General features: G+C 38.5%; 1 protein-coding gene and 1 long non-coding RNA gene across 3 annotated transcripts in view; both read right to left on the reverse strand.

Annotated features, from left to right (window-relative positions):
• Window positions 1-24,813, reverse strand: part of LOC116785366 (probable acyl-CoA dehydrogenase 6) — a 78,841-nt gene that overhangs the window by 46,448 nt on the left and 7,580 nt on the right. For both annotated transcript variants that reach the window (XR_004356506.1, XM_032684684.1), the window contains exon 2: window positions 20,656-20,776. Coding sequence is in view for 1 of the 2 variants with exons in the window: in XM_032684684.1 (XP_032540575.1) it covers window positions 20,656-20,776 (121 nt within the window). In the remaining variant the exon portion in view is untranslated. The remainder of the gene's footprint in view (window positions 1-20,655; window positions 20,777-24,813) is intronic.
• Window positions 1,819-12,767, reverse strand: LOC116785375. The gene is made up of 3 exons (XR_004356512.1): window positions 12,652-12,767; window positions 2,220-2,362; window positions 1,819-2,048 (listed from the first exon to the last, which is right to left on the reverse strand). It is a non-coding gene; the product is annotated as an uncharacterized LOC116785375 (long non-coding RNA).

Raw genomic sequence — 24,813 nt, forward strand, 5'->3', positions numbered from 1 at the left:
TAGTAATTACAGTGATGACCTCTGCAACGTGTGGTAAACAGATGCAGAAAGCAGCCTTGTAACAAAGAGAAAAAGAAAACAACTTTTCAAAATAAAGAAGGGATCAAAAAGGATAACTGTAAACTTCTGACAGTAGAACACGGTTCAGTGCTACTTACTGAACTTAGATCTACTGGCAGAAGCAGTCCAGCATCACAGCAAAGTTATTCCAACAGTCAAACATGAAGAGCTTTCAAAAATGTCTCTGTAGTTGATGGAAAGATAGCTTACAAAAAATTAATTTTAAATCAAAATCACAGACCAAGTAAGACTAGACAAAATATAATACCTGTCTTTAGCAGCATGCAAAAAATGGTCTTTATTCAGTATTTTTTATTTTGGAAAAATAAAAGAACTGTAAGAAATTAAGCCCTGAAAACAGATCTAAGATTTTTTTTTTTATTGCCACTAGACATGGCACAGGCTAGGAAAAGGCCTCTGTTTTCTCTACCCTGTTAAACAAATTAACCACAGCTTTCCTCGTCAATAATGTGTACTGCATTAATTATAGATAACAGACTAAAAGACACCTCACTTAAGAATATCCTCAATTGCTACTTGGGATTTGAAGCAGCCAATGAATGGAGATCCAATACTAATCTTACTGCAAGTAAGTTATCCTACTGTCATCTAAATATGAAGGGTGACAGAAAATGCAGTCACCCTTCCTACCACAGACTCAAGTCATTCAGCCTCCAGCTCCTCATGAATATCCTCATGAAAATAGCCACACTTCATCTCCTATGTATTTCAGGAGACAGCATAGGAGGTTGGGAGACAAGCGTGAAAGCAGCCACAGTCTTTATCTCAGTGTGAAGAACAAACCCTCACACTGCATCACTGCAATTTACAGCTGAGGATCTCTGAAACTACAGGGTACCTGCAGTATTTTGTTTGGAAATACCTATTGCCACCACATCAGGAAAAATTGTAAACACACAGAAATAAACCTTGCTAATATTTTCTCATCACAGTGACTTTTGTACTGATCTTAATCAGGCAGAAGTTGGGTTCACGCTGCCATTTGAACAAAATGATGGACAGAAAAGTCTAATCTCCATATTTCTGCATGTCCAGACCCCACAGCAGCAGAGTGGTTTCTCAGACAGCAGGCTCTCTGCTCTGCCATCCACACCCTTTGCTGTCTGGTGGGGTTGCAGGTCTGTGGGAGAACAGCTAGCTGGGCAGGATTTGCACAGCATACCACAGCAGTGCTTCCATGCCCATAGTCCACTGCTAACAAGTCACATCCAACCATTCAGCAAGATATAAGACTGAAGTCTCAGGTGAGAACCAAGCTGCCAGCAGGAAAAATGGACATCTTTGTTTTGGAAAATATTAAAAAAATAGTATAATTTTACTTTTTATTCTTCTAATAGTGAGATCTGAGTCTGTATTTTTTCTGAAGTAACAAGGAAGTTCAGGTGTATGTTCCTCATGACACTTTGAGATTGCTTAAGAAATGCTTACACAAAACTGCAAGAGTTACAAAGCATGAGCAAACTTCCTCACTTCAATCAAACTGGCACATTTTCAAATTTCAGTATGACACATTTATTGCAAGTTTACAGTAATGTCCATCTGCCCAGAAGTGAGAATGTAAAGCCTAAGAGTTTGTAATGCTTCACTGGAATTTCACTTGATGATTAACAGATCAGCATTTCCAACTAACAGAAGTATGTCTACCAGCCAAAAGAAAAAAAAAAAACAAAACTCTAAGAAATAAAGCCTCCTGCACAGATACCCATACCTGTAAATCCAGTCAGGAAAGGGCCTCAGAAGAAAAGATGATGTTCCACAAGCAGTGCAATTATTTCGCCCTTTAAAATTCATGGCAAAATAAAAATTGTTCATTAATGCTTCTTTAAAGCCTGGAATAGTCACATGTTTGGATGATGCTCTTAGTCACATAATTTAGTTTTAGGTAGTCTGGAGAGGAGCAGAGAGCTGGACCCTATGATTCTCATGGGTCCCTTTGAACTCGAGGTAGTCTATGATTGTATGATGTGCTGTAAGATACATATGCACACCCATTTGTATATGTGTAATAAGAGACACACATGTATATACAGAGAGTATACAACATGTCTTGCCACTATAGTGGCAAAGCCACTAAAGTGAAAAGTTTCTCCTTGTAGGACAAACTCCAAGCACAGCATCAAGCCTGTTATGCCACTCACCTCTTTCCTCTTTGCAAATGACAAAAGGTTATAGACAAAGCTGGAGAGATTTCATTAAGTCTGTTCAGCCACGGCTGAGCTTCATCTTTGATGTAAAACTGAATCCACTGTCTTCATGTGGATCAATTTCTACATCTGCGAATCTGGGTAATTAATAGTCAGTGAATTAGTCCAATTAGTTTCAAATTAAATCTTTTTTAAAACTGATGGAGGATTACAGCGACTAAGCCATCTTAATTAAATATTGAAGGAATAAGTGGAAATAAGCATCAGGAGAGGTGTTTCTGTGCTCCACTTCCAATGCACAAAGGTTTTAAGGGCATTTACTGGAACTCATTAATTGGATCTGTGAGCTTCTGCTTGACCCCCGATTTTTCTTTAACACATTAAGGCTGTGTAAAATATTTATGAATGCATAAATATGTAAAGCACAGCTACTGAAAATGGATTTATAAAGATTTCCTTCGAAAAACCAAAACCAGTGAAGCCTTTGCTAAAATATCCTAAAGAAAAAAAAATACACTCAACAATAGTAACTTACCATCTCAAAGCAGTACAGAAACACTCTATTGCCTGTGTGAAAAATATATAGTAAAAAAAGCACTCCTGCAAAAATAGCACAATCATTCCTCTCACAATATGTGCAACATTACAGTAGCCCACGAGAGTAGAGTGGTGAAAAATGAATCAAATGAGTAACCTGACAATAAGCAGAGAAACAGTGAGGATGAAAAATTCTCAGTGAAAGTGGAAGATGGGATGGAATTTTTTTTGTATAAATATTTATGGCATCAGTGATGATCATTACTCTACTTGGTGAAGAGCAAACAAAAAAGAATTAGATTGTGGTATCTTTTGCCACCATGCTGAGGGAAATCCTATCTCATTGATCTCTGCTCAGGGCTCTGCATCACCAGCTGCCCCCTTGCAGGCCCTCAGGCTGCAGCCAGGAAAGAAGCAGTGCATGGGATAAGTGGTTCCAAATGCAGCTGCCCCAGCTGGTACCAAGGGAGCAGCTAAGACAGGTGTTGGGCCAAGGGAGTGAACAACTTCAACTCACACCACCATGTTTCTTTTCTTGGTGGTATGCATTATTGTCTTGTTCCTCTCACCCATTAATGACTTTCTCAGACGCACAGAAACTGGTTATCTTTGGGACCTCGAATTAATCTGACTAAGCTCAGTAATATCCAAAAGTATTAAAGGAAAACGAGCACTTAATAATGTAAGAGATTTACAAAAATACCTTTCAGTGCTCCCCCTTGCTTCGAAAGACCACTGATGCATACCAGGTAGCACTGGTATTTTTTTGTCACAGGTATCTCTTTGCCCAAACTATAAAAACTGTTCTGTTCTGGACAAGGAAGGGGGTGTGGTGACATCTGCTCATCCCCTGGGCGACATATCCACTGGTGGCTCAGGAAGCTTCCTTTGGTTACAGAAGTTGCATTAGATGTCTCCTGCCCTTTAATCCAGGATTTAATAAAGTCAGTGAGGATGCTGCCTTTAAATTCACCATGAACAGTACTTGCCACCTATCTCATCGTTTCCTTTCTCTGTGTTGCACCAGCATAATCATTCTGAGATACAGGAGAGGTCTACAGCAATGAAACACTTTGGACAGACTGACTGATCTGGCTACATGGTTCGAGGCAACTTGAAGGCTTTATCAGAAACCAATGAGGAAAGATATCCTAAAGAAGGAAACAAAGAAGAAAAATATTTATGGTATAATTTCTTTCCTCTCATTACAATCTCAATTTTCAAAAAACAAAAATTGTAAATATATGCCCTATTCTCATTGATGCTCAATAGCACTCAGGCCTTATATTGCACAGAGGTTATTTAAAGAAAGGCAATATTTGCCTCATAGCAGCTAAAGAGGCACAGGCAAGCAATAGTGACACTATATTCCATTATTCAAGTCTCAACCACCAGCCTGAGTGTTTCAAGTACTCTTGCAAGAACAAGATACACCTTCACAGAGTATCATCTTGAAAAAAAGTTTAACTATAATCCCTTGAGTTTCATCTTTTGAGACTAGATTAAAACACACATCTCACAAAAAAGAAGAACAATGCGTTGATTCTGTTTTTTATTTACCATCTTCACAAACATGATGAATTCAAAGCCTATGTTGAAGATGAATATTTTCATCTGGCCCTGTGCTTTAAAATGACTTCATATTGTTGAGCTATTTTTCATCCAAAATGATGCCCAGATCGGTTGCAATTTATTGCTTATGAGTAAAATTGCAGCTGACCATTAAAGGGTCAGCTGAAATAAAACCACCCCTGCCAAGTGACTTCACAGCCTGATGTTTGAGCAGCAGGAATGTTTTCCAATGTGTTTTAAAAACATTCCCCTTGTTTCTGAAATTAACCACTCTCACAACAAAAAAACCCAACTTTGACTGCAAAACATCACAGACCACAATGGCAAGGGTGATGGGGAGCTGATGTTGGGAGATGCTGGAGGTAAGCACTTTTCTGCAAGGTTCATCTGCTGTGGTCTTTCAAGTCTTGGACTATAGTAACTCCCTCAAGATTTTCTGAGATCAAACAAAACCCATCCTGATCAGGAGTCTCCTGTCTCCCACATTCATCGCAGCTATCCAGACTTCTAAATTTAGGGCTCAGTTTCTGGCTCTGCTCCAGATTTTGCTATCTCTGCATTTCAGCTCCCAGTTGTGAAACCTCCTGACTGCAGGTGGGCAGCTACAAACAACCCAGCATCACAGGCCTGCTTACAATGGTGGCCTCTAGACAAAATTAAAAAAAGTATGATCATGTGAAGGTTTTCATCCCACTTTAATAACCGTGTAAGTGTAGCTCTTGGGCTGGTGTTTGAGGGGGGGGTTGGTTAGTTGATTGGGGTTTTTGTTGTTATTTTTGGGGGGGTTTGTTTGGCTTTTTGGGGGTTTTTGGTTTTTTTTTTGTTTTGTTTTGGGGATTTTCTTGTTGTTTTGGTTTGGCTTCGGGGAGGTTTTTTGGTTTTTGTTTGTTTGGCGGGGTTTTTTTTTTGTTTTTCTTTTTTTCTTTTAAGATAAGACAATATTACCCTGGCATAAATAGAGATAAAAAGGTGACATGCAAGGGCTTGTGCAGCTCCAAAACAAGGGATAATTGCAAAACACAAGTCTTACCTCATCACTGTCTACTGCATATTTTTCAACTTTAGCCACAGACAAACTAGTGTTTATGTTATGTTTCAATTTTTCCTCTTATTTGCTGTCTAATTTTCCTATTTCTTTTTAAAAAATACATCAATTAAATGCAAATCCTTTTCTTTGCAAACTTTTGTTTACATTTGCATGTCCATGACATTAACTACTTAGAATTATAGAATGGTTTGGGTTAACCTTTAAAAGTTATCTAGTCCAACTCCTCCTGCCCTGAGCAGAGAAATCTTCAGGTACATCACAGCTCTGTCCAACCTGACCTTTCATGTTTCCAGGGATGGGACATCTACCACCTCTCTGAGCACCCATTCCAGGATTTTACCAACCTCCTTGATTATAAATAACATTTATCTTGCATTTAATCTGAATCAACCCTCTTTTAATTTAAAACCATTCCCCCCTGTCCTATCACTACAGATTCTACTAAGACCTTGTCTCCATCTTTCTTATAAGCCCCCTTCAGGTATTGAAAGGATGCAATGAGGTCTCCCTGGAGCTTTCTCTTCTCTGGGTTGAACAACACCATCCCTCTCAGCCTTTCCTCATGGGAGAGGTGCTCCATCCCTCTGATCCTCTTTGTGACTCCTCCTCTGGACCCACTCCAACTGGTCCATGTCTTTCCTGTACTGGGAACCCCAGGGCTGGATGCAGCACTCCAAGTGGGGTCTCACCAGAGCAGAGCAGACGGGCAGAATCACCTCCACTGACCTGCTGGCCACACTGCTTTTGATGCAGCCCAGGATTCAGCTGGCTTTCCAGGCTGTGAGCACACATTTGCCAGGTCATGTCCAGCATCTCATTCACCAGCACTCCCAACTGCAGGCTGCTCTCATAGTTCACAGCTAGTAGATATTTGGGACTCTGAGTTTGGGTATTTTTTGGATATTGTTCCATTTCACCTTTTCTCACCAAGCTCTGTTAAGACCAGAAATTACTGATTTCAATTAAGCTCTTCTTTGTTATTATTCAGTAGAACTTATATTTAAACTTGTCTTTCCCCCAAAACTGTTGACATGCTTCTATAACTACTTTTAAGGATACTTCCTTACAAGAAATTAAACTGCAAAGCCTTTTGATTATTTCTAAGTGTTGTCAGATTAAACTTAATATTAAATTAAAAGCTGTTGTATAATAATTTGTCTTCTGATGGCAATTTTGTATAATCAATGACACCTTTTCATGTAATCTTTTGTGTTCTGAACTTTATTCTGTACTCCTATGTGGAAAATTGGATGTGGAGGCACAGAACACAGCTCACAAATACATTGAATAAATAAAATAGTGAAATGAAGGGAAAATTATTTTAAAATATCAACTATTTTTAAATTTTCAGCACTATCAGTGTCTTCATTCAAATTACAAGGAAGGAAATGATGGTACCCAATGTTACAGATTACCACCCTTCACATCATCACATCATCACTTCATCTCCACATCAGGACATCAAAATTTTCTGCTGGCTGTTTGCTCCATCTTTCATTACAGACCAGTTAGTTACAGCCCTCGCTGAAGTGGCAGGGGAGGGGGCAGGTTCAGCCCCAAAATCTACTGGTCATATCAACATACCCACAGTCTATCCAGTTTCTCCTGACTAAATCCAGCAGTGGAAGATGATGCACACCACACCAGGGGACAAACAGATCCATCCAAATGCAGGCAAAACATTTTAAAGCCATGCAGGGCAGCCACATCCACTCAGCATGAGTCCCAGACAGCTTGAAACTAGCACAAAAGACTTGATAATGTCTCCTGACTCCCCATCATGCAGGCACAAGGTACAACACAGCATGTGTCTCCCCCTACATCCTCCCTCTCCACTTTGGCTCACACTTTTCCTTGCAGAAACCACACGAAGCTATAGGTCTAGATAATAGTTGATGCAATAGTAAAAACCTCCTATGTAATAATCTCATCATTTTTGCTTTGGAATCAGATTGTTTCAAAGTCCTTTGCCTGAAACCTGGGGGCACTTAGAGCTTCAGCAAGATCAGAAGTGGAAGATGTTCATAATCCTCCATATTTACATGTTTTATGTTTCAGACACACAGCTAAACTTCTCAAAAAATACCCATTTGAGAAAGTCCAATTCATTTTGTTCCACTGTTTTACCTCTTTTCTAAGAGAAAACTGGTGTTTTCCCTCCCTTCCCTAGTTTAGCGGGCAGCACCACAGAATCTGTGCAATAGCCAGATTCTGATCCATCTCAGACAGGTGCAACTCTGAAATCCGAGGAGCTGCTTAGGGATTACACAACACTGTGATTCTACAGGACAGGTCAGTTCTTGTATGATCAGTCTGCAGAAACATATTCAGTGGGCCCCTCCAAAATTTAGGGTTCCTTTGGTTTTAAACATACTACCCAGGAGAACCCTTAACACCTTTCATGTACATTAAAGGTCTGCTGCTGACTCAAAGTTGATGAATAGATAAAGTTTGGAAAGATCAAAACACACATCTCTTCTATGACAGAAGAAACTGGAGTAGCAAGAAGTAAATGCAAAACTGGAATAAAATGAAATTTGTTTCTTGAAAATAGTTACGAAGTTCTGCCAGAAGGAGCAGAACATTTCCTGTTGAAATGATTCCTCTGTAAAGAATTTTCCTCCTGGTATTTGTTTCCTCTTGCGTTCTCCTCTTTCCACATCCTCCTATGGGACTATGGGACCTGATGACATCCAGTTACAGCCTGTACAGAGACAGAGGATGGGATTCCCAATGCTGTGCTGTGGGGACATAAGGTGAAAATATAAGAAACTGCTTTTATTCTTGAGAGAATCTGGTTTATCTGGGCATCTCTTTAGTGTGGTGCCTGGGAGTCCAGGAGAGGCCTGTCCAAAGGTAGCAAATGCATAACCATTTCCTTTATAGGTCCACCAGGCCACAGGTTTTACAAGCACAACCAAGACATATGGTTTACACAACTTTTCCCATGCAGAGGTATGTAAAGAGAATAATACAAAGAGGCCAGAGCATTTATCGTGATCAGCTGAAATCCCCCCCGCCCTAAAATGCAGCATTGCTACAACTATCAGCTGCCATAACTATTTTTTTAGCAATGTAGAACCTGACATGTAGAATATGAATTAGTCTATTACTTCAAGGAGGACAGTATACAGGTGACATGGAGAAGAAAGACAAGTAAGGTTTTTAAAGGGGAAAAAAAAATTAAATTTTACATGGTTCTTTTTCATTCTTCCAAACAACCCCAAGCACAGTGTCACTGTCCAAACAGCAAGACAGACTGTCTTCCCTCCATGGTGCCAAAGGACATGGTTAAAAGCAAAATAAAAAGCAGTTTCAAGATTTTTTTTCTTTTTTTTTTTAATCACGTGCCAAGTATGACACCAGCCTTGTGCACAGGAAGCATCTGGACACACTGGAAAGAATTTCCTGACTTGCTGCAAATGACAAGCTCAACTAACAGCTACTTTACACCAGCTACAGAAGAGTAAATTGCTCCCATGCTACTTCTCTTAGGAAAAAAGGGGAAGAAAATACCTCAGTATTCTACCTAAAAAAAAACCAAACAAACAAAGCCCAAAAAGCTAGTAAAATGGATTCAGAGGCTTTTTGGTTTGTTTTGTAAACATGAACTTCTATAATACCAGGATTTAGCCTGAACTGCTCAGCTATGAGAAACTTGGAAAGCAAAACGTAAAAGAATGTCGAAGGAGTAAGACAATCTATTTATCTTCCAAAATATAACTCCAAAAAGGTTATTGAGCAAAAACAAACAAAAGACCAGGTAAAGGAAGCATGTTACTATCTCGAGGCAAAAACCATGCAATTTAATCTTTAATAAGCTTTCCCTACAATGCAAGATCTATTTGTCTAAATTTCTCTTAAATGACACTGGCTTTGAAGAATAAATCCATAGCAAGTAGATGATTAAAAAGGCCTCAATATTCTCAGTCTTCAGGACCTTAACTTCTTTAGCAATACCAACAATATCTGACTATAAAAGATTATTTCCTCTCCCCCCCTTATGCCCAGATTTTCATTAGTTTTTCACAAAATATTTTTATTACCCTCAGTCCTTCCAAGGTAAGTTGAAATAGAAGAAGTAGCAATAGCAGCTGTTAGAGCAGTTACACAAGGGCCTATCTGAATCCTCTTAAGAGGGGAAAAAAGCAAGAAGGAGATGAGAGGCTCAGTGGGAAACACAAGTAGACAGAGGTGCCTGAAAACAACTGGCAAGATTTAGGTAGCAGATATGGATAGTAATGATCCATAAAAAATGTGATCATAACCATTTCAACATACAAAAAAGGAGGGAAGTGCAAAAATTAGCTTTACAGTGCTGGGTTAAGGGTTGTACTTGATGATCCTAGAGGTCTTTCCCAAACTTAAAGATTCTATGATTCTAATTAAAGGCTTCCTTTCTTGGTCTGGGAAAGGATTCTGTAAAAATTGAAATACATATTGTGGTTGTTTTTGCCAGGCTTAGGCCCCAGCTCACAGAGTAAGTGCTATTCAGTGGGGAATTAGTGAGCCAATAGAGGCCACAGAGTAGAAGACGCTGTGAAATGGTGTATTCATTTGCTAAGTGAGTAGCTGATGATCAGAAATACAATTACTCTCCCTGACATAACTGTGGATGGTACCACCATCTATTCCTTTATGTAATAGCTTCTGAATTCCTATTAAACTTTGCTCCTTGTGATTTCTGCGGAATGAGTTTCACAGGTTATACATAATGTAAAAAAAAGGAAAAAAAATAATTCCTTTCAGCAGGCTTATTAATCACTGACCTTCCATTCTGCTGAGAGACCCCCATTCTTGAACAAAAAAGCAAGGGTGAGCACAACAGTCTCATTCATTTCCTCTGACACACAGCATAGGAAACAGAATAAGTGTTGACTAAAGTCACCTTCAGAGAATTTTAAACCATTTAATGATGCCATGAAAAGCTCAAATATGCACCCCTGTGATACTCATTCAAGGAAAATCTCCATTAATTCCCTCTTTGTTTCCCCATTCAGCTGTACAAGCCAAGCTGATTTGTGAATGGTTGAAGTTCTGGGCAAGTGCACATTTTCTCCCCGTCTCACAGGCTCAAGGAAAGTGCACGTGCACAGGTCATGGTGTTTCAAAGGTCCTACACAAAAAGTCCCTGCCCTCCTTCAGAGTTGTGCCATGTTTCTGACTCCTGCTACCCAACACTGAAGGGATCTCCCAGAGTAGACAAGACCACAGAGCGGGATTGTGGTCTTACGGGAAACAACAGCAATTGCAATAGAGATGACGGAGAAACCAGCTCTTCTAGGCCACCCAGGAAAGGCACAAAGAGAGCAAACAGGGATGTTCTTCAGGAAATACCACTGTCCTGCAAGAAGTGCTTTGTTTATCACAAATGGCCTCCCATGCCTCTGCTTGAGAAACAAAACAAAGAAAAAAAACCACACAAGAAAAACCCCTGACACTGAAGTCTGACTTCAAAACTTACTCTGTAAAACTGAAAAAATATATTAAATTTCAATGTATGTACAATTGTGGTGATTGGAAGAACACTTTCCTTATTGCTCTGTTTTTCACAATTGATCTACACTTCACTACTTAAACAGATACTTTTTAACAAATCTCTGTATTCAAAAAAGGTTCCAATCTCTTTATATTACTGAAAAAGACACTAGAAAATTAAGGTATTTAAAGGGTTTCTAGAGCGAACTGAAGGAAAATAATTTTAAGAAAATAAAATTTTACTTCAGCTTCTTTTTCACTTTTTTTTTTTTACTGACACACACTTTTCATATGTTTAAATTTCCTCTCTGCAAACAGGGTGAAGCTGTATTTCTTCCAGGTGATCATGACTTTCAAGTGACAGCACAAAACCAAACATACCAGGAATAAAAATGTTAAAAAATCTCCACCCTGTCTTGCAGCTTCGTCCCCATTTTCTCACAAACCCCCTGTCTGCTCCCCAACATTTGCCCTAATAAGCTTCTGATATATCTCCTCCCAATGTTTCTGTCAACAAGCTCAGCTGCAAAATAACTAAAACAGCTGCTCAAATTTCACTGGCACCACACTGCAGAAACAAGACTGCCACAAACTGCCTAGCACATCTAATTCACCAGCCCTGCTCAGTGCACCTTCTGCCCTCAAAGACTGATGTTGTTCCACAGAGCCTTACGGTTCTGATATTTTCCTGTCCTTCATTTTACATCACACTGTTCACCCATTCCCTGTGGAGATCAATCCAGTTTCCTCTGAATGCTGTGTGTGTTTCCACTTAGAAGATGCTCTCTGCACCATTCTTTTAAAACATGTAGGAGATCAGAAAAACAAAACCCATTAAGACTACTACACTGACCTTCCAGCATGTTGATGATAGTCTGCAGAGAAAACACCTTATCTAAGCAGGACTGGGATTTACCTGGCTGGGGAACAGCTCTGTGGAAAGATACCTGGGGGTCCTAGTGGACAACAAGCTCAGTATGAGTGAACTGCAGCAAAGAAAGCCAACAGGATGCTGGGCTGCATCAACAAGGGCAACACCAGCAGAGATAATGAAGTAATTTTCCCACTCCTGTCAGTGCTTGTCAGGCCATGCCTGGAATATTATGTTCAGTTTTGGTTCCTGCTACACAAAACAGATGTAGACAGGCTGGAGAAGGTTCAGAGAAAAGCCACAAAAATTATCAAATATGGAGACTCTCTTTTCACAAGAAATCACAGGGAAAAGACAAGGGATAATGGGTACCAGGTACTCCCGGGGAGATTTTGATTAGACACAGAAGGAGAAGTTTTCACAATGAGAACCATCAGCTATTAGAATAATCTCCCCAGAGAAGTGGTGAGTTCCCCCATGTTGGACACTTTTAACAATTTAAATGAACAACGTGCTGGGCCATCTTGTCCAGCCCATGCTTTTGCCAAGAAATATGTGAACAGATGATCCTTGACATTCCTTCCAACTGGCATTCTATGATTTAAAAGAACAAAAACCATCAAAAAATCCTTCCATCTCTCTATAAATATATATATATATATTTATTGCAGAATTTACTGCAATATATGTAAAAATTTATAATGCATATCAATAATGCTTATCACTATAAAGTACTATACAGGACAGAATATTACTTTTCCATATGGGGTACATATTACATTCTGGAAAGAGCAGTTGCACACATCTAAGCCTCTAGTTCAGGGAATCTGAATTTTCATAATCAGGGAATTTTCATAATCCTCAGAGGTTTCAAAGCACACAGTAAATAGCACAATTAAAGTTATGATGGCGCCAAATACCTGTTTGCCTTCCCACAAATGAGCCAAGCAGTTGTCTTGCACTGGTGAGATTGTCCCATCAAAGGAACAAGTTCTGAAGTTTTAAAGCATCCTTCACTCCTGTCTCCAATGTAACCTTCACTTCAAAAACAATTCACATATTTTTACTAATCAAGTGACAAACTGAGGGTACACAGATGATTTTTTGGACTGACACCAAATCTACTATACAGTACATTATTGAGATGAAGCTATAAAAGACTTTCCACATGATTGTACCAAAAAAGAGTGTAGACTCCAAATATTTCTCAGACCAATTTAATAGACTTTAAAAGTATTTTGTAATAAAACCCATCTTCTCAATTCCTACTTCACTTAGTAGAAGATACCATGCAGTCTCTGATGTGCATATCAGTATTACATGAGAGTAAACAATGAAAACAAAGTAGGTCTAAAAGTAGCATAAACATAAGACCCATATCAAATAATAAGTTACAGATAACTTCCAGGTTTGTTGTTAAATGATGATACCTATTCCCCACAATACAGCATGATTAAAACCAGGTTTCAGTTCTCTTCATCTCTACCTCCAAACTCACTTGTTCCAGTCTATAAATGGCCAGCTCTAACCCTATTTAAGTATTAAGCCTGAAGGAACTAAATTCCTTATATTACTATCCCTCCTTTACACCTTTTTATTACCGTGCAGCATATGAATCTGTTCAGTGTTGTGTGCGCTACTTATCCTATAAACATGTTGCCTGTCACACGCAGACTCACAAATACTGGGTCCATGCCTTTGCCTGTCCTCTTTTCTGGGATAAAACAGAATCATAGAATAGTTTGGGTTGGAACAGACCATAAAGGTCACCTCGTTCCAAACCCATTGCCATGAGCAGGTACCTGACCTGTTTTTCAGCTGCATGAGAAGGCACTTTACTGTTATGGGAACCTCTGAACTTCCTCTCAGATGCTGGAGTGACCAAGGGCTTATGTAGGATCTCCAGAGATTAGATTATTAATTGTGCTTATGATTTTGCATGAACTGGGTCACTAGGGATTAAAAATGTTAGAACAGAATAGGAGAACTAAAACTAAACACCTTTCTTGTCTAGTTTTTCCCCTTTCATTTCTTCTTATTCAGCTAAACATGTGCAGGTTTGCACAGCCTGGACACCAGCTTCTTATCATGCTCAAATGCTGGGGATAGAAACACTTAACTAGGAACAACACACTTTTACTGCAATCTTGTTAATCCTCTCTTCAAGATAGGTATCATTCAAAGTTTTATTTTGGTTATTGACCCATGGGATCTGCAAGTGTTGACAAGTAAAAATCTTTTTAGAGATTTTCTATGCCATCCTCAGAATGACTGTTTCACAATATTTTTCCCCATTTCAGCCCCATGACAGAAATCAACCTTCACCTCCAGCAGTTCATAATGCAAAAATGAGTGGGTAAAACTGAATTAGGCCTACACTTCACGAAGATAATTTCCCCATGCTCACAACACTCAGTGTACTGACATGTCTCAAAGAGTAGTAGGTGCACTCATACCTTTCAGAAAGATTTTTGATTATGCCATCCAGGCATATGACAGATGTCAAGAATCTTGATGGGAAAAGACAGCTATGTGTAAATTAGAGAGACACTTAATACCAACATTATTTTAGTGTAAGCTAATTCATTGGCCAGGCTTTATCAAGAGGCAGTCTTGCCATACGATCCACAAAAGTAAAGAATAAACATTACTGTTCTAGTGCAAACTTCCCAAACAGTGTGTCTTATATGATAAGGTCTCAATTCCTATATTCTTTTCAGGTATTATATGATTTCATATTTCTTTAATATATTCACCTGCTCTCTTTAGTGTGCATTCCTCTCTTATTCACAATTATAAAATCAAGACCATCAGATTTTTAGCAGATTTATGTCTGTGAAAAATCCCCAAATCGAACGATTTCCTACAAAACTGAGGGAACGTCAAGTACAAGAGAGGACAGACTCTCCTGCACAACCCAGAGCAGAACAGCACAGCGACAGCTGCTTGTAACCATCTCTTCTCTACAAATGTAGTCTAAGTGTTCCCAGTCAGCTTCTGGGATCTGTCAGATCTATAGAGATCTGACAGTTTGTGCAAAGCCTGTGATACACAGAAGGGAATTTGGCACGGCAGGTATGACGTGAGAGAATGGTGCGTCAAGAGCTCAAGGATTTCATTGCACATACATAGGTGAGCATTTGCTTCCAGTTAAATACTTCTCACTTCCTCCAAGAAAGAGGCATTTTAAATTTATTTCTCAATATCATTTTGACATAATCTGTAACTGCCAGTGGTACAAGTACCAGATTTCAGAAACTCCTAAGTCTGCCCCTGAGGTAATGGTATAAGCATACCTGAATCACATGAGGTACTGCTGTGTTGTGCATTACAAGTCAGAAGTGTGAGGATTTGCTTTATCTCAAGTACAAAAACAGAATCCCAGGAACTAATCTGATCCCTCTATCAACAAAACCTTTAAAAGAAGATTATCTCTTCCACAGAGACTGGCTGTCCTTCAGTAAGTCTGTTCTCTGCTGGGTGTTTCTACAAAACTGCTGCTGGTAGCTGAACAAGCTATTCCCAGAGGTACTGCTGCACTTCCCAACCAGCCATGAAGAATGAAGCACTCCCGTTTCCAAGTCATGTGCACAGCTGAGAAAAAAAAAAAAAAAAGATGAATTCAAGTTCTCATTTCCTTGTCTGATCAGAAATATCTGATGATCTGTGAAATGCAGCAAACTGTCCCCTCCCTACTATTTTCAAATTAATTTCATCCTGCACTTGCAAGATGCAAGGTGGGAGTTGAATTGTCAGCATTTCACAACAGCAGAGGAGGGGAAAAAAAGTCTTAACCACACGTGAACTTATATGTGCACTTACAAAAACCTGTTTTCCTGAGATTTCAATGCAATCCACCAAATCAACAAGGTCAGATAAGCACCTGAAATTTCTTATACTTATCTGATCAAGGTCTCCAAACTCCTGCCACCCATCACTAATTTTGTCATCAAATTGATTCAAATAAAGCAGTGACTTATTTGATCTATTGGTTTTTCAGAGGCCTATCAAAGTTATTTCTTGATTGCAAAACAGGTATACATGATAGCTGATAAACATTTCAGAGTGCTGATTTGCTGGTTCACTGCTGTCTGAAAACATGGCACAACAGCTTCTCTCACAAACTTTTGGAGAGCAACTATTATTTATGAACTACTATTGCACTCCTTTGTAAGTGAAAAAGAGATAAGCAATTAGTTCAGCTGACTGTGCTTAAATCTAAATCAAGCACAAGCATTGGAGCCAGTCCATTGTAGCCATACAGAAATGGTTTGGGGCAAATTAATTCACTTCTGACAAATATATCCCTTTTTGCTTTTATCCATAGATGTACCAGAAAAACTTTCAGTTACTCTATTAAATACTATCAAACACTGTTTCACCTGAACTACTAAATCCCTTTCTAGTGACAGAATTCACTGCTCCTCCCAGGTCCTTCCTTTGCTCATTCCATATAATAATAAGGCACAGTATTATGGAAAGGGGAAAAAAAATAACCTCACATATTCTTTCCAAGTGATTCTCATAAGGTCCCACTATACCAGAGAAATGTACACATGTGAAGAAAACAACAAAATTAACCTTAGAGGGTAGTCTAGATCTATATTCCCACATTCACACACAGACACTTAGACAGGCTTTCTTAAGGAAAGATATTGCATCATTTTCCAATTGCAGTGCAATCAATCATTTGAAGCATTTGTTTCATCAGATGCTTATCTATCTCAAATGACAAGAACATGCTGCTTATTACTTTCTCCAAGTAATATATTCCAGCAGTAAGGGAATGAAATATGTAGTGCAGAATTACACTTTCCCATCCATGTACAAGTCTTACCACAGTTTCCTGACTTTCTTGATATATTTAAGAACCTATTTTCTAAGTTCACTGCTAAGTGTTTGACAGGAATGAATAAAGGCTACTATTTGGACAAATCTGTCATAATTATTTCTAGCTGCTAATGCATTCTGCTAAATATTCCTATAGTACTGCCAGTGAAAACACTACTGAAATACCCAGAGTGGGCATCATTATCACTCATGTTTCACAGTGATGCTATGTGAGTATTCAGGAGAGCAGACACTGCCCTCTTACAAATCTTCCTCTCCCATCCTTTATGGGATTCCTGTACTTACGCATCAGCTGATAAAAACAACTTTTAATCATCTGCATTGGACTACACAGGCACAGAACAGTACATTTTGAGCCTGTGTATTTGGCAACACATCCTAAGATTTAGCAACAGCCAAGGCTTTGATTCATAAACCGTAAGATCACAAATGACCACATAGATCTTTTCAGCTTTTACTCCAATATCTCATCTCATGTTTAATGTGCACATTAAACAATTCAAAGAATATATCTTGCCCACTTCCCTTAGAAAAGCAGACAATGGCCAACAACCAAGATGACTTAAAATATTGTTGCTGCGTACACTACTATTTTCAGCCCTTACTATTGGGATTGTCAGTACCTCCATAATCCAGAATTTTATAATTTATGGATAAGTACTCAGTAAATATAAATGAAGAATAGTAAGTATACAGAGATGCTGGTTTTTTCCCCTCAAATGAAATACTTCAGGCTGGACTGAGTGATTCTGTAATAGAGCAAAAAGACACTTTCTATGCATAAATGATTTCACTTTTCTGCATGTATTTTACTAATAGGAAGAATCTCCCTATATAACAGAACACAGACTTTTTCCTAAGGAAAACCAGCATATGCACTATTTTTGAGTCATGTAAAAAATAACAGAGCAGACAAATGGTTCAACAAGAAGACACTTTCTCTGGTAGAGAATGGACCAGACAGTGTAATAAGTTAAATCTGCTTACCATCTTAAGAATTCTCCAATTATGGGTGCATGTTTGGACCTTGCCCACAGTGTTTACACAACCCCTCCAACTAACATCCTGAACCACAGCCAATATTCACTAGAAGCATAAACAACTGTGAAAAATATATAGGAAAACTCTGTTAAGTTTGTAGCCCACAACTGACTACAGTGGGAGTTGATGGAACCTTTGCAATAAAAATAGTGCCCCAAATCAGTTCTCCACATGGAGAAAGTTTCCAATGATAAGGGATACATGTAAGGCACATTCTTTTAAAAACCTGCTCAAAAGCAGCTCATTGTTCATAAAGGGAATGGTGTTTACACAGGAAAAAGTCCACTTTCAACAAATCTGAAATCCAACAGATGTTTCCGTCTATCTAAGCAAAACAAGTTTGTGACCCTTTTCTGCCCAACCAAAAATCTTCAAAATTAATTCTGCAGGGAAAAAAAACTTCCATACTTGAGAGAATGATCTCGGAAAATGAATTCAGAAAAATTTTTATTTCATAATTGCAGCTGCTACTGAAGTGAGTTAACTAAAAAAAAAAAAAAATGTTCTTTAAAGAGAATATTTTATGATCTGGATTTGAAGAGATGCAATATGATAATTATAATTTGGTTTGTGCTGAAAAGAGAAACTAGGGCAGGCTGTTACTCACACTGCTCTATATTGCAATTGTTCTCCTCAGATCAGTTTAAGCTCTCTTCTCCAGACCTCCCACAACATCCCTCCAAAACTCCCAGCTGCTCTTGGCTTCCACAAATCTCTTAAGACCTCTCTTCCTCTGCACACAACACTTAAATAGCAGAAGCATCTGGGCAGAGCATAAAAGGCATATCTCTTAATTTTATTTTAATACTACTACCAGTACCTGCTAATCACACATCAAGTGTAAGTACTTTGTAGAAGTGTAAAAGAGAAAGAATTCCAGGCTTTGCCTAAGTCATGCTGTTGAGATTGTGCCACACCTGAAACAGTCCCACACCTGACTGTTTCACTTACCATCATGAGAAAGTTTCAGGACTTTCAGGTTCTACCTGATGTGATTACACCAATACACAGCAAAGCTGGATCTAGTGACATTCTGTTGCACAACTGAATGCTGCAAAGACAGCATCTTCCAAGGGGTTGGTGCATTTTCTGTACCCAACAATACCTTGCTCCAGAAGATGAATTGAGATGGACCACAGGTTTCTGAGAATTTTATCCATTTTTTATAGCTTTTATAAAATGCAGCTGCAGAGGCCAAATAAATTACATTAACAGCTAGAAACAAGCATCAAGGCCAAAGTTAAAACAGTCTTAAACATGAATATGACAAGTATAGACAGTACATGCAAGTTTCTGTGCCAAACTTTACCTCCACAAGTCCCTTCTTCACTAGATGTAACTCCAGTTATTTCTTGTCCTATCTATTTTGTGAGCATTATACAAAGTTCCCATCTCTACAATGTTTTATGTGCAGCACGCTCAGCAGTGAGGTTCCTTACCCCAGCTGAAGTCCCTGCATGTTCCAAGATGAATATAACAAGACAGGACTGCAATCTGCCAACAATATAATGCACCACTATTACAACCAACACGAATATTAGCAGTGTGAAGGAGACCCACTGAGATGCAATCCAAATTTGCCTATGAAACAATTATAGCAGAAGGCAGAGGTGGTTTTCTCCCTCCCCCAATAATCCTATTTGTCCTTTAAATAGATCTGAAGTATAATCTCAAACTGTCAGCATTTCTGTAAAGAAATACCAGCTCAGACCTAATTGGATTTGTCAGACAATCATAGCTAAACAGTTCTCTGAGCTCCAACAGCTGAACAACTAGGGAAAAACCTTCCACATTGTAATGTGTAAGAATATGAAAGTTTATTTCAAGAGGAAAAATTTCCTCTGAAAGTAGGTGGTAAAAAGGTATAATTTGTTCCACAGAGCCCTATCCCTTAGCAACATAATGATGTGGTGTGGCATAGCTAAGGTTGTGTGACTTGCTCCTTATAGGCAACTATCTAGAGTTACCTGTTCAAACATTGTCCCTTCTGGCTGCTCTGAATTCACCCCAGTTGCTAAAAGTTTGCTTGTGTAAACCTGCCTTTGTTTTAGACTTTTTGACCATGAGTAAGAAAACGAGGGGAAAAGAACAGGGAATTTTGACATGAACATGTAACAGTAACATCCAAGAAGAAAACAAGTATATATATATTGCATGTAAACAAAAAAAGTAGTGGAATATGTATTGTAGCTGAAGAGCAGAAATACTTCCTATTCCTCTGGACTTCCTGACTTTTTGCATCACTTATATATATCTCTATAGATATCTCTATAGATATCTCTATAGATATCTCTATAGATATCTCTATAGATATCTCTATAGATATAGATATCTCTATAGATATCTCTATAGATATCTCTATAGATATAGATATAGATATAGATATAGATATAGATATAGATATAGATATAGATATAGATATAGATATAGATATAGATATAGATATAGATAGATATACATACACATGAAACTTGCTCTGTCATTGTATGTTAGGCTGTTCTGTTCAGGCTATTGTGGGCTGGAATAGTGCATTTTAAACACAGTCTAGGGTATAATGGCCTAAAACCCACACTAACCTCATTCTTTGAACAGTGAGACAGAATACATTACAGTGATGTACAGGTTGCAAGTTCAGGAAGTGTATAGGCCAAATCTTAAAACACTTTCAATGTCTTCAAACTGTGGTTTCATTAATGAAGATTTAGATTATTCCATATGTGTCCAGATCCAGAAGAAAAGTTATTATACAGATTTTATGTTGAAAATTGAAATGGTGTTCATTTCACTGACTTTAAAATAACAGTTGTGTAGGTTTTAACATTTTTACATTTTGAGAATAACAACTTGAGCATTCAGCAATGTTATTTTCTGTATTTGCAGAGTTGGCAACCAGCACATATGCGACTGAGGAATAAAAGTAAACTTTGCATAAATTCCAACCCATGTTTTTATCTGGGTCAAGAGGAAATTCAGATAATGTATTTAGTCTATCACCATCAGCATCAATACTCAGGAGTTATACACTCTCTTACCTGTTGGCTTATCCACACCAAGAAATCCAGCCTGTCCCAGCGTTTTAAACACTTTATGTGCTGGGAACTGTCCTTCTTCTTCCCACTTGTCCACAAAGGGATTAATCTCCTTATCGATAATCTAGATTTGAAAAAGAAATTTTAGATTTTAATAACACAGACATTCCTACACAAACAACTTTGATTAATTTTTCCTAAAAATTGTAATCTAGGAAGAAAAGAGAAAGGTATAGGAAAAATTTTGAAAGCCCAATAATTTTCTAATTTCCTGTTGGATATCCTTATTCTCCACCGATCCACAATTATTACAAAAGACTTAATGAAGCATATATTAATAATTCTTTTAGCAATTACAACTACTAAAACAGGAAGCCACCAGGGATGGTTTAAGCCTATCCAAGTCCTATGAAAATGGTAGTTTCCCCTCACCATTTGTTACCTTTTTGGGTACAGATCCTAGAAAGTGACAGGAAGGGAAATCTGGATTATCCTCAAAGGGATGTTGCCAAAAAAGGTTGATGAGCTGTTCACAATGACCGCACACAGTACCAAGACAGGCAAGTGGGAGAGACTTCATTTCCTCTCCCTTTACCTGAAACACTCCCAAGGAAGTCAATGCTGTTCAGGGCAGTTATGTTCAGTCTGTGTTTAGACTTTCCTACGGTCTGACAGAACATATACTGGAAAAATATAGTCTCCTTCCAGAATTTGTAATATTCCCAAGTCTAGTCCCCGGGCAACTCTTGACTATGCTACTGCTGCACATCTACTAAAAGTCAATGTCCTACACTGCCTGGCTATTGTCCTTGCTCTATTCAGGCTGCTGTCTTCCCACCCAGCTGTTGCGAGCAAAACACATCTGGGATACAGCCCCTACATTCAGTAACACTTTCAGGTTTAAGAGCACAGGGGCCGGATGTGTCACTCCACGAAATTCCACATTTCCTTGGCCATGGGCAGGAAGCAAAATGGGCAGGTGCATTTTTGCTGCCTATCAGCCCAGTGTGAGGCAGATGCAGTTTTGACAGCTCTCAAAAGGAGTCAGATGTATCCTGACCACCTCTCCTACATCCACCAGTCAAACCAGGAGTTGGCACAGGCTGCTTCTACCGTGTGGCCAAGTGTACCATGCACCTGTGTCAGCCAGCAAAAGGGGGTCCAAATGGAAACAAACCCTGCCAAAACAAACACCAGTTGCCAATAAAAAGCTAATGTTTTTAACCTGTGACCATGATTTTACTGCTATGCTGTTTCATGAAGAGAGAATTTACTTTTTCAAGAACTTACTCATCTTAGTCTTCTCTCCACACTGAATAAACAAGCCCTGTGGCGCTAACTATTTCTTGAGCTGGAAATAGAATCCTCTCCCTCCCGAACTGCTGTGTTCTTGAGACCCTGAGGAACTTTCTTCCAAACTATCTATTTATTGAACATTCTTTGGAGAACTCCAGCCCATATATGGCTGGTTTCTGCCTTCCAGTTGGCCACAGAAATAAGCATACTTCATTGCTCATAACAGAAAAATCACTTTTTCAATTCTTTCACCAAATTCTGAAAAATTAATATACTAGATGTTCAAGTCATTCAGTAATTATCATCTCTCTTCCTCTCTTATATTGATTAACATAGGCCTCATGATCAATAGTAACAAAATACTAGAACCCTATCTAGGAGAGCTCACCTTTCACTTCTATATTGCGATATCCTAGATGCTCAGATCCTAAGATGCTGACCCTCAATGCTGAGTTGCAGGAGGTGAAATACCTTTTTGACTGTAGTAAAGTCTGACAATACTTATCAGGTAATGTCCAGGGAAATGCCTGAAAGAGGTTATGAAATACATAAAGTTTTCCCAGTGTTTTGATGGATCTTGGCAACAATATGAAGTAAATGTACTAACAGAATTTTATGTTTGTTATGGCTGGTGCGGGGCCAAGCGTTTCACAGCCTACATACAAAGCTACCTTTGAAGTCAAACAAAGTCAGAAAAATGACTAAGGTATGATTTCTTCACATTATAACCTGCTTGCTCCTGTGCCTTTCAGGAAAACTCAAATCATTTAACAGAGCTGAATTGTTACCAGGTAAAGTTTGCCATTCTGAGTAAAAGAAGATCTGTTTTACATGACACAACAAAAAAACCCAGAGATAACCTCACTGCACAAACCACAAATGGTTTATGCCCCTAAACTCAAGAAAAGATTAATAGCACAGTCCAGATGCTGATAGCCACAGTTTTTTCTTAGCCACTGAACGCTATTGGACTGTATTTCTACAAAGAATTAAATAGGTCCTGTCAGAAGCTTCTACACTTCAGTCACTAACTTCTTCAAAAAATCACACGTTATTTTATAATCATAAGGGGTTCGGGGGAACACCTTCCCTTGTACTAACACATACAAACACAAGCCATATTGCTGGAGAATTGCAGTACTGCTCAGCTGGCTGATTCTTCAGCGCTGATTATTGGATATTATCATCCCTTCCTAGAAAAGACAAACGGAAACAGGGAGAGGCATTTTCAAAAGGTCAAGTCAGCAATGAGTGAAGGAACACAAGTAATTACTAAACATGTGCTTAAAACATTGCAGAAGATGGATCAAACAGTGCTGTACTCCTAACCACTAGATTCGTCCCTTTCCTTGGCTTTAACAACTTCCTCACATCCGTACCCTCAGAGAAATATTTCGCACTTGAACTGCAGACGGGTATTATGTAGGTACCTTAACTTAAACCATAATGTATACATGCAGTGTTTGGAGAATATACAGAAGTGAGCTTTAGGCAGCATGCAGCAACTGTTCTGCTGATTTATATATGCTTTATCATCCCATGGAAACCATGGGTGTCAGCATCTAAACTTGCATCACTAGGATACCAACTATAACAATGTCAAACTTCTATCAGTAGAAATATTTAGCACTGCATACTACTGATGCTATCTGACAGATATTCCCAACCACAAAGGAAATCCTTCCACCTGATCTAGCCAGTCAAACCTCAATGGCATTTGGGATGTAAAGTTGATTTAGGAGCCATATAACTTTCCCACCTGCTGATAAAGTTCCAGTAAATCACAACAGAAACTCTGTTATTTTCCTGACAGCAAGGGCACAGTAAGTCTCATGTATGGGACTGGTGTTTTTCTCAGGCTGCTTCATCTGAACAGTGATGATGCAAACCTAAAGGACTAGGTTCTGGAGGCAGCCCTGGTTTAGCCTGCATCCCCATGAGAATTCAGGCTACTCTCTGGGGAACCTCCCAAAGAATGGCCTCAGGGCTGGTATCAGCTGTGAATTATCTTGAAAAACACTGGTGGATATTTGCCCAGTTGGAAACTGATAGAGCCAACAAACTCATTTCTTGTTGAATGACGGCAAGAAAAATAAAAGTGTTTTCATTTAAAATAGTTTTGACAAAGTTTTGTGAAAACAGCACCTGTAGCTTCCTGCCCAGGAATGGGGAAATGCAATGGCAGGGTTATAGAGGGGACAGACACAGAAATTCAAATTTTTAAATAGTAGATTATTCTAATTTCTCTTTAAAATGAAGCAATTAAAATATCCCTCCAAATGATTGCCAAAGAGTTGCATGTTTTGACTATATTCTATTGGAATTTATTGTACTATTTAAATGAGAAAAGTAACAAAAATTTACAGTTGGGGGTTTTCCTTCACATAATGCTCAATATTCTGTGCTGATATTGTACCTACAGGTACCCAGAAACATTAGCAATCGCCATTTAATTCTCACTGCATTCTAAAATAAATGCATTCTACAACAGCAGAAAATGTAATTGAATTAATTTGGGTACTGAGAGCATGTACAGATGTCCTTTACATCAATTAAATTTCTTTTCATTATTCACCAGCAAGTTTACCTTCCATCATGCAATTCAAACCAGAAATTAAAGGCCATACCACTTGTACACACAATACCTCTTATATCCACAGCTTATAATACTGTGCAGTGGTAGTATATTTCAGCACACTATTAGGAAAATGATGAATCTTGAAAATAATACACTGAATTCTTAAAAAAATCACAAACTTTTACTAAAGCTGAGTTATACCTCCGTTGAGATTAGACTAACTTACTAGAAAAGCAAGAGAAAATGTCCAAGCAAAAGCTATTTCATATTAAGATTAAATGGATTCT

The sequence above is a fragment of the Chiroxiphia lanceolata genome, chromosome 1 (genome assembly GCF_009829145.1).
Source record: "Chiroxiphia lanceolata isolate bChiLan1 chromosome 1, bChiLan1.pri, whole genome shotgun sequence".
In the NCBI taxonomy this organism is placed as follows: domain Eukaryota; kingdom Metazoa; phylum Chordata; class Aves; order Passeriformes; family Pipridae; genus Chiroxiphia; species Chiroxiphia lanceolata.